General features: G+C 40.3%; 1 protein-coding gene across 2 annotated transcripts in view; it reads right to left on the bottom strand.

Annotated features, from left to right (window-relative positions):
* Nucleotides 1-11,018, bottom strand: part of RAB6A (RAB6A, member RAS oncogene family) — a 92,796-nt gene extending 81,778 nt beyond the window's left edge. The window contains exon 1 of one of the 2 annotated variants that reach the window (XM_027848195.1): nt 10,859-11,018. In XM_027848195.1, coding sequence (XP_027703996.1) covers nt 10,859-10,928 — 70 coding nt within the window. In that variant the 5' untranslated portion in view covers nt 10,929-11,018. The remainder of the gene's footprint in view (nt 1-10,858) is intronic. The other variant, XM_027848194.1, reaches the window with a different exon arrangement.
* Nucleotides 11,019-11,627: the final 609 nt, after the last annotated feature.

Here is an 11,627-nt window from a genome sequence, read left to right as displayed (position 1 = left end):
ATAAATCTACATACAGAAAGGTAGCTTGGTGAAGTAGTAACAACAGCTAAGTTCAAAAATTCAATGTAAGTTTCTAGGCTGCTTTGGCAAGATCTTCATTTAAGAGGATGAATTATTCAGAAATGAAAAATATAGAGCATGATAATATACTTTATTTTTTACGTATAGAAGTTTATTCTCTATAGAGAAACTTTAATTTGCAAAGCACTTTCTTCTTAAAACAACATGTAAGGAAGACTATGCAATTACTTTTGCCAATTCACTGATGAAACATCTGGAGCCCAGAAGGATTAAGTGGCTTTTCCAGTGTTATGTATCCAATAAGTGTTAAGCAACAGTGAGTTTAAGATTACAAATAGAATGCTATTCCCACAATACTCATTGCCTCTCTATATATCTATAGAGATATACATAAATGTTACCTCTCAATAGATACCTTAAAAAAAATTAATGCACAAGGGATTTACAGAGAGGAACATGTTCCAGGACAAGTGAATTACTGTACTTTGTGGTTGGAGCTAGTCAAGAAACTGTAATGGAAGTTAGCCTTGAGCTAACTATTAAAGAACAAGGAGAATTTCGCATAAAAAACTGGAGTGGGCAATAACTTGGCCTGAGTAAAACAGTCTATAGACAAGGTGAAAATCTGAGTAGAAAGACAGGAATGGTGAGTAAAAAACTTGCAGAGTCAATACCAACTATAAGAAATTTTCCATCTTTATGACTGACAAGAGACATAGCAAGATTCTACAAAGGAAGGAATGTCACATAAACCAAATTACTTATTTTAAAATTTATTGCTGATTATTCCCTAGCATTCTACTTTGGGATGCAAAAAAAAAAAACAAAAACCAGTAATAAACTTGAATTTCAACCCAGAAAAACATCAAGGTTACTCAGAAGAATAATAATGAAGAAAGCTAGAGCTTAAGGCACTTAAATTAGAGTTAAATTGCTTACAGAGGTATATTTAGTCAGTATCACTTGAAGCTTTTTCTGATTGCCCCACCCCCATACCAGTGCCTTCCCTCTGAGATTATTTCTAATTTAACCTGTATATGTCTTGTTTGTACATAGTTGTTTGCATGTTGTGTCATTAGACAGTGAACCTCTTGAGAACTGGGACTGTTTTGGTTTTTTTAAATTTTCTTTGAATCTATCCTTAGTCCTTGGTACAGGGTCTGGCATACAGAAGGCACTAAACAAATGCTTATTTACTTGAAGTTGGACTAAAGATGCTGAAGAAAATCCAGAGGTATCAAACTCACAGCCTGCAAAACTCCTGAGTGTGGGGTGAATCAGATTAAAATATAATTAGGAAGTGTTTAACAAAATAAAAATGTAAGACAACAAAGATAATGCTAATTTGTGATTAAGTCAATATGCTGTCCCCAGGAATCCCTTTCTATTAGAGTGTGACACCACCTTCACCTAGATGAATAGCCACAGGAGGCCAAATCATTTAAAACTGTTGTTATAAATTAGTGCTCTGACATTCTAGAAAATCTTCTCAGAAAAGAATCACTTCACACTTACTCATTTTTCCCTCACATTTTATTTCTGGTTATGAGGGGTGAGGTACAGGGAAAGCAAAACCCATTCTTGTTCATTAAAAACCTAGGAATGCAATATCTTGCATGAGTAATTAGTTACACAAAAGTTTTATTAAAAGACTTCTCAGAAACAACTTTTAAGTCAATCTTTTAAGGAAGAAATGGCAAAATACTGAAGTAGCAACCAATATATTTAAATAATCTGCCAACCTTAGTAAAAACACGTTAGACAACATAAACATCCAAAATGCAAATCAGTAAAGATTTCCAGCTGAACAGGAAACTATCATTATTTTGTTCAATGCCAGGCACACAATAGTAAGTCTCCAATAAATACTTATTGTAGAGGCACAGGCGCATAAACACACACACCCCCTCACTTCTGTACAGTGAACAAGGATCCCATTTTATCTGTTCTTAAAGGCTTTTTTAAGACCTTACCTAGGGGCAGCGAGGTGGCACAGCAGAGACAGCACTGGCCCTGGAGTCAGGAGGAACTGAGTTCAAATCAGACCTCGGACACATAACACTCACTATCTGTGTGACTCTGGGCAAGTCATTTAACCCCAATTACCTCCAAAAAATAAAAACCTTACCTAGTAATCTTTTAAAAATAAGACTCAGCATTAACGTCTGTTTTTTACATAAGAATAATTTCCCTATTTACCCTTCTCAACTCTTCCTTGTAATAATAAAAAATAATTAAGCAAAACCAACCAGACCAATACAATAACTGGGTCTATTGGCATATTAAGCTTTCCTAGACATCTGATCTCTGGATTAAATATTTGTCATTGCATTTATTGAGTTCAGTTGACCTTGTTTTTAAAAATGTACATAATTTTAGTCACTATGTTAGCAATATTCTTCTAATTCTGCTTACTTCGTTTTCTATCAGTTCATATAAGTCTTCACATGTTTCTCTGAATTCCTCATAACTGACCAACCAATAATCACATATTGCTTATTATACTCCAGGCACAGTGATAAAAGGGGATACAAATTGTTTCTTAGGGCATAACAATATTCCATTATGTTCAAATACCAAATTCTGTTATACAATTCCCCCAGGCAAGATATACGCCATTGTTTCCAGTTTATTTGCAACCACAAAATGTACAGCTACGAATATTTTGATGAAAACAGGACCTTTCTTCTTACCATTGACTTCCCTGGGATAATCAATCTGTAAACCAATTGTCCTACTGCCAAATCTCCTTTGTGCAAGGCTTGCCACAATTTCCAGGAAAGAGAGTAGTACAACTGACAGTAGTATCCTGCCTCCCTAGTCAGCTCAGCCCTAGTCTATCTCAACAACCCTCTTTCCCTCAGCAATTCAAGACCAATCATCTCAAAGTTTTGAGGAAATGGAAAAAGTTCACTCCATTCAACAATTTTCTATTATAAGCAAAACCCTGTGCTTAAGCATTGGGGCAGAGGATGATAGTTATGAAAACAGATATGAAATAGAGCCTGACCTCAAAAAGCTTATAATCTAATAAGAATTACTAGAAATACACGCATACCAATAACGATGATTCAAAGGTGAGTGAAATAAATGCAACACCAGGTAAAGTGCTACAAGACATTTGAGAAGGGAAAGTTTCTCATTGAAGTTAGAAACTCCTCAGCTGATGAGGGTCAAAACTGCATACATGACTTCTGGGTTAAAATTCTTGAACTCACTTTATTACCTAGCATTTGTATACTGGATTGAAAAATTCCTTCTAGTCAAGGAATTTGACCTCTAATAATCATAGCTACTCAGACTGCAACCTGTAGGAAGCAACCATCATTCCAACCTGATCAACTTTATCTGACTTTCCTGAATACTGTGACTATGAAAAAGAGAATTATTAAAAGGTGTTCATTATTTCCATATTCGTGTTTCACATCCCAGTGCAACCAACGATAATGCAAAACTACATTATATTGGCCCCTAAGCACTTTGAGCCTTCAGCTCCCACCTACATATCAACTTCTAGATTAAATTCACTTAAGTAGACTCTTCAGTACAAATAACATGAGCTATCCACAAAGTCTAATAAAGAAAGATAATCTTGAGGTGAACAAGCAACGTTTTTACTGACGTTATTAAGGGATACAACTTCATTGCCAATTATTTAATTCTACAAAGCACAAATGTAAACAGTCAAAAAAGCAAGTATCACCTTAGGCTTTATTAATAAAGACATACTGTCCAGTATTAGAAAAAAAATAGTCCTGTAGTACTCCCTCCCATTTTTATCAAAATATCACAGCAAAGTGGGATACATCTTGCCTGGGGGAACTGTTAAACAAAATTTGGTATCTGAGCAAGGGTAGTATGTTCAATTATCGGCATTATGTTTTAGGAAGAACAACACGAACCTGGACAGCTTCAAAAGGAGGGTTACCTGGTGGTGAAGGTGTTCCAGATCATACCATTCAAGATTCAAGTAAACTGGGGATGCTAAGCCTCAAAGAGACTTGCATAGGGCATGATCATTTCAAGTATTTCAAAGGTTATCATGGGGTGGAAAGGGTTAAACTTGTGGTTGGCCCAAAAGACAGAACTAGAAAACAGGCAGAATTTACAAAGAAGCAAACCTAAGCTTCGTATAAGGAAAAACTTGCTAACAGTTAAAGCTATCTAAAAAAACAAATTCCACCCCAATGAGGTGCTGCCCCTCACTAAAGATCTTCACACCAAAGCTGGACTTGTCAGGCACGTTGCAGGAGGAAGTCTTGCTCAGACACGGGCTGGACTAGATGGCTTGATATTCCTTCCAATCTGTGATTCTGTGATACTGTAGGGATATTCATTTGTACTTCCATCTGTACTCTTGAGACTAATCTTGGAATTCATTTCTCTTTGTAATGAAAAATGTTTTCCACCTGATTCAGTTAACACTTCTCACACTTTAGTAAGAGTTATGTATTCTTTCACATGCAATAAGACTTGCTGATGCTTACCAGTAGAGATTCACTAGTCTTAGTGCATCTATACTTGAAACATAGATTCTATTATTTTACCAGAAGCTTACTATAAGGTCGGTAATAGAAGACCAACTTACATATAAAGAGAACTTTAGAGAAAGATCCTTTAATAAATTCAAATTCCTCAGGTGAAGTACAAGAAAGACTAACACTTAATCTATTCTAGTATTACCAAATAAGTACACGTCCTGATGAGTATAAATAGGCTGCAACATATTAACCAACAATTACTTTTGAGAGGATAAAAAAAGATATCTGGAATATGAAAGAGCAAACAAGTGACCTTGTCCCCAAGAGTTGTACTCATTTAAAGGACAGAGAGGAAGACATGTTAAGTTGATGTTGTTTGTCTTTCATTCTGGAAGAGGACCATGACATCAGAAAGGTGATGCTATGACATGCAAGTGAATTGGATTTAAGTGAGGGAGGGCTGTGCAGTTACTGGCCTCACTTTCTCCTCCAGAGCCACCTGGGTTGAGTGGCAAGATATAGATCAGTATGACTAGAGATGCCCCCGAATGTAATGTAAACTCTATAAAAGAAGGAGATTGAAGAGTGGTAGGAGGAGAAGCAGGAAAGCAATGTTACAATTTGACAGTGTTAAAGACTGCAAGAGAGGACAAGGAGTTTAGCCACAAAAGGGAAGGGAGCTATAGGTCCACAGCTAGAAGGCAGTGAGCATAAAAAATTTTTACAAGGAATTTGACTAAGAAAGGCACTGAGAAATCTGGATTAAGATAAGATGATGTAGAATGATAACCTGAGGGATGGTAGCATCTAAAGAAACTTTTTTTTAAAGAATGGAGGAGACTCGGGTGGGTGAGTTTGAAAGCAGTAAGGAAGGAACCTGATAAGGAGAGACTGAAGATGTTGGCATGGGGGAGGGAATCACTGAAGTTGCAATCGACTTGAGAAAATAGGAGGGGTGGGGATCAATGGCACATGGAAGGAGGGAAGGATGACCGTTGCAAGGAGAAAAACTACCTCTTAATCAGAGACTGGGGGAACACTGGAGAAAGTGGAGGATGACATTAAAAGGTTTCAAGATGAAGAGAATGGGAGAAGAGGGAGTTCACATTTAATTACCTCAGGTTTTCAGTGAAATGAGAGCTGAGGTCCTCCTTGAGAAAGAGGGGGAAGATGGAGATGTGAAAGGCTTGAGGAGTTAGAAGATTTGGCATAGCTTCTAAATGAAGTGAGTATGGGAAATCAACTAGGGAGAATGAAATAAAAGGGTTACCCTGCTACAGAGAGGACCCAGTTGAAGCTGGATAAGATGAATTTATGATTTATCCAGTCAATAAGGTTACATGCCTTTGTCTAGCTCTGTTCAGCAATATATGAGTAGAAGCAGAGGTGGCAGATGGTGGGAAGAATCCAGGGCTGCTTAGCAAGGAGGACAAGGGGACAAGGACAGTAGAAGACAGAGTAGAATTGAATTGGCTAACTTTAGGGTCAAGATTTGTGAAACAGAGGGAAGTGAAGTCAAAGCAGGTGTAACAGCCTGAGAAAGTACTAAGAGGGAGAGAGTCTGTAGGTCATCATGAGAGTGAATAATAGATTTAGGATAGGTGAGGCCTAGGAAAAGATGGAATAATAGATTACGGTCAGATAGAAAAATGTCAATTTTTAGTTAAGGAAGAGAAACTCTTACAGGTAATGGTGAGATCCAGTGTGTGACCATCCTTATATGTGGCTGAGGTAGAATGAAGGAGTAGGGTCATAGGATCTAAAGAGATGAGTGAATTGGAAGATTAGGGATGGGTTTATTATTTCCTTCCTATTTTCATTACAACTCTAACAAATCTGGAAAACATTTCTGTAAAGTCCTAAATTCCTTCAGCATTTATTGCAAGTGACTTTCCATTATCAATAAAACACAAACTAATCAACACTAGCAGATCTCTCATGCAGTACTTTACAACTTTTCCCTACCCATCATGTTGCAACTAAAAAGAGCAATGGATGGATAAACTGGAAAGGCAAACAATGTTGGAAAAATGAGGAGATGCTAGGTTAAACGAGGTACATAATAAATGATTCTCCACTTCAGCAAAAGTACTGATTCATGAGTGATGACATTTATATGCTGCAGAACCTGTCATAAGCATGATGCCAAAGCACTTCTGACTTTCAAGAAAACGGTGCAGAAATAAAAAGAGTAAACAACTCACTCAACAACATGATTTTAGAATTAATAGTATACATCACTAGAGCTTCATTAAGTCCCACCAACTATCATGTAAAAAATGCAAACCATATTTTTTTTAAAGAAAATTACTTTGTCTAACATGTACAAAAGTTAGCTATAAATTGCATTGCATGAATGTAATGGAATATTAACACACCATAAGAAATTATAAACAGGAAGAAATCAAGGAAGCATGAGATTTCTATAAACTGATACAGAATGAAGTTAGCAGTCCCAGAACAATATATACATACAATAACTACAACCATGTACATGAAAATAACACAAAATGCAGACAAAACTATGATTAACTGTAATGAACGATCTTAGTCCCAGAGAATTGCTAATTGATGATAAAATCCACTTCCTTCCTCTAGGAAGAGTTTGGGGACTACAGATGCATAAGCTCTTGCATGTGCTTTTAGATGAAGTTTACTGTGCTGTTTTTTGCTCCATTTTTCTATGTAGAAAGGAGAAGCAAGATACTGGGAAAGGATGACTATGATGATAGCAGCTAGTATTTATATAGCACCTACTATGTGTCAGGCATTATGCTAAGCACTTTACAAATATTGCCTTATTTCATCCTCACAACAACCCTTCAAGGTAAATGCTACTATTATCCCCATTTTACAGATCAGGAAAATGAGGCAAATGGGGAGGGAAGGAGTGTTGCAAGTGACTTGCCCAAGGTCACACAGTTATAGTAAGTGTCTCAGACCACATCTGAATTCAGGTCTTCCTGACTCTAGGCGCAGCACTCTATCCACCCTAACTGACCATGATGTAAAAATAAAATGCATCAAAAAAACTTTAAAAGTTAACTATTATCTACAACTTTATATACAATTTTTGTCTTTGAAATACAGTACCTGTGATTACTTTAAAAATTATATACAAAATGTACAGTCTCCTAAATATCCCATCAGTTCTACACATCTTTGTAACATCACTTAATATGCCATATAGTATCCTAGAGGGAAAAAAAAGAAAAATGTAGCAATCTCTCTTAATCAATGACTTACTTTAACAAGTCTCAAATATTTTTTTCTAAACTTAATGAAAAGGAAAAATCTTATGAAACACACCAACACTTGCACTTTTTCCTCCCAAAACTAAGCACTATATAAATTGCAAACTATTATCATCACCATTACTTACCTATTTTATGTCCTTTGTAAACAATGACAACCAAAAGCCACAAAGTATCATAGTCCTAGACTTAACACTCACAATTCATATAGTGAATAGTGAATATAGTGGCAACATCTTCACTATAAAAGGCTACTAGTATGTTTACTGAGCTACTATATATGAAACATAGCACACTGCAGTATAGTATATCAACAGGATAACTAGAAACTGAACTCTGGAATTCTAAGACTTAAAAGTAATTCATCATCATAAAAAAAGTAGCATCAATTCATAAAATTTTTGTTAATATGGAGAGAAGAAAGCAAATATGCCTTAAGAACCTAAATCGTTCATGTTAAATTGAAGACAGCTGTATTTTCAGCTCAAACTAATACCTAACTTAAAATTTTATAACATAAAAAGCATGAGCCTACAAAGAAAAATATGATCTATTTAGATTAATATTAAGAATTTAAGGCCCTGGAGCAGCTAGGTGGCACAGGAGATAGAGCACCCGCCCTGGATTCAAGAGGAATTGAGTTCAAATACAACCACAGACACATAACGTGTATTAACTGTGTGACCGTGGGCAAGTCACTTAACCCCATTGCATAATCAAAAAAAAAAAATAATAATAATAATAATTTAAGGCCCTAAAACATAGTGTGAATCAAAACAGCATCACCCCCAAAATTCTGCTCATATTTTAATAGTAAAAAAAAGACCTATACTTGAGGCTAAAATTTTCCTTGGACAGACATAAATTAATGGCTTTTTCAAGCAAACTAAATAGCATTGCATCACACCTAGAGGCAGGCAATGGCATCCCCAGAGTGCACAAGAGGCACTTTACAGTCTACACATCACTATTTACTTGAGAAGATTATTTTATACTCATATTAGTCCCCAAAATGCTATAAAATGGCAGAACCAGCAACTATCATACATACTAATACCAGGTAACTCACCTAAAAACAAGCCTAAACTTGCTTCCTGTAAATTTATGAGCCAAACATTTTCTGTTCGATATATAAGAAAAACAATAATTTGCTCATAAAGAAAGAAAAAAATTCTCGATTAGGTTCATGAAATGAGGTACAAAAATCTGAGGGACACTTCAACTGATGCTAATCCATTTTGGGGCTACAGAAGTTCCAAATGTATGGTTCTAGGTGCAAATTACATTTCTGAATTTGGTATTAGCATCTGTCTTCCAACCTTTTCTATGTCAGACACTAATTTTCTCAACATCTTGACTTTTAAAGATAAAAATGGGTGAAACTGACTAATGAGAAATAGGTGATATATAATCCTTCTTATCTCCAAATTAAATAATTAGGTATCAAGTTCATGCTATAAAACTGCATTATAGTATAAAACAAATTGCTACAAAAAGTAACCTTGGAGACAACCACTAAAAAATGAAAATCTTGTAGGCTAATTCAGAGAACTAACCTAGACAAATACCGAAAGGAAACATTATTTGTGGAATTATTAATACTTAAGACTTAAGCATTAAGCCACTTAAAATTTCAGCTAAGTATCACTTCTTAAAATTTAAATAACAAGATCACTGACACTCTGCTTCATCCCTTCCTATCCCCTCAAAAAACATGTTGGTTAGCAGTCAATTTTTTCCTCAACACAACCTGTATCAAACCATCTCTCACAAGAATCCTCAACATATTTATAATTGGAAAATATTCTAATAGAAATTAATAATTAATGATTACCCATAGGTCCCTATGGGCAGGAGAATCAGACACTGCTTGATGTTGGGAGGAGAAAAGAGGGAAAAGAAAGGTGAGAAATTCCAGGTAAATGGATCATGACAAGGCATCAGGCGGTGACTGGGGGGAAAAACAATCAAAACTACCAAAAAATCTTAAGTGAGGAAATGGAAAGTCAAGAGAAGAATTTTGAGATTTGTAATATGTCACTGCCTAACCCTTCTATCTCCAAGGGCAGTGCCACCTACGAAAACCCTTAATATCACTGCCCAATTCCGGGTGATTTCTGCTCCAACCCTCCCAACCCCACCCCCCAAGGAGATAGCAATCCAAAGCCATACCAGCCCCCGCCCCATCCTCAGGCACATACAACACGATCCTCATTTCCAAAGACCACATGAGGGGGAAGGAGGAAGGGGCAACGCCCAGATCCCACCCCGATTCCTATAAAGCCTCTACCTAAGGTGGGTCACATAAAGGCGCCGGGCTCCCAGGGCCAACGGGGAGGGCCAAGAGAAATAGAGACAAATAAGAGACCTAGACTATGGAACCTCGATAAGGGAAGAAGGAGGAAAGGATGGGTGAAGAGACTGGGCAGTGCAGGAGAGACACAGGGAAAGGTAGGGTGGGCGTCCAAGTAGAAGGAGCCGATCTGCAGGAGAAAGACCAGCCCAAGCGTAAGAGAGACGGGAAAACCTAAGCCGAGAAAAGCAGCACGCAGCTGGGCAGAGTGAGCTTGAGAGCCGGCTCCACACACATCCCCCAGGTCTGGCAGTCACCTGCACATAGTAGGAACTTAGAGTCGGCTTCTGTTTGCAGGCAAAGGAGCTGGGGAAAGGCAGATTCTTCCACAGCGAAAACGGACACAGAAAGAGAGACGGGGAGTCGAGGGCGAGATGGAGCAGCAGGCCCGGAGAAGACGGGAAGGGAGGAGGGAAAGGCAGGGGGTGGGTAGGAGAAGGAGGGAAGAGGGAGGGGGAGAGGCGAGACAGACAGACGCAGGGAGGCCGAGAGAATGACAGAGACAGACGGAGACAGAGGCAGGGAGAAGACGACCCGGGGCGGGGGGGGAGACGGAGAGAGACTCAATGAGAGGGAATGGGAAGGAGAGGGAGCGGGGGGCAGAGCGGGGAGAGGCACGGCTGCCCGGGGCAGCGGCCGGAGCCAGGGGAAGGAGGAGCCCGGGCGGACGAGCGCGGCCGGGCAGGCCCCGCAGCGCAGCGCAGCGCAGGGCAGGGCAGGGCAGGGGGCGGCAGACGCCGCTCACTCACCGCTCTGCTCCCCTAGGAACACCAGCTTGAATTTCCTCAGGGGGTTCCCGAAGTCCCCTCCAGCAGACATGATGGAGCCGGAGCTGGAGCCGGAGCCGCCGCCTCAGCCCAGCGATCTCCTCAAGCCCCGTGGGCTCCCCGCAGCCCCACACACGTAGGGCGGAGGAGAGGCAGGAAGCGTGGGGGGGGGAATCCTGCCAAGATGCGGGTGGAGACAGACGGACCGACAAGGGGGTGGGGGGACGGGCGGCAGCGACAGGCGGGGGGTGGGGTTGGAGTCGGCCTCGCACGGCTCGGAGGGGAGGCGGCAGGCGGCGCCGCCCTTCCGCACTACCGGCTAGCCGAGGGAGATGAGCGGAGGGGACCGACGGCGCCGCAGCCGCTCCTCGCTCCCTTGCCCCAGAGAGCCCCGGGAGATCCGCCGCCGCAGCCGAACCTGCTCAAGTGCGCGAGCCTCTCCGCCGAGGCGCGCGAGCGTGACAGCGTGACGTGCCGCGTACGTGCGCGAGCGCGGGCGGGGCTGGTGGTCGGGAGCGCGCTCGCGGCCCACTGCCCTGCTCCCCAGTTTCCCAGGCTCTATGTTCACTCCCGGGCGAGCCACCTTGCCCGACCCGAAGTGGAAAAGGAGGGTGGGGCCGGGGAGGAGAAAAGGAGGAGGAGTTGACGGGCATGGGGAAGGGGCGGGACGGAGGGAGGAGGGCAAGGAGGAGCAAAGACGGGAGAAACTGACGCTACACCTAGTGGGCCAATAGAAGGTGACCAAGGTGAA

This window comes from Vombatus ursinus, unplaced genomic scaffold, assembly GCF_900497805.2.
Source record: "Vombatus ursinus unplaced genomic scaffold, bare-nosed wombat genome assembly UNPS02005659.1, whole genome shotgun sequence".
Lineage (NCBI taxonomy): Eukaryota > Metazoa > Chordata > Mammalia > Diprotodontia > Vombatidae > Vombatus > Vombatus ursinus.
Note: the sequence above shows the minus strand (reverse complement) of the source record. Positions and strands in the feature narration are given on the sequence as shown.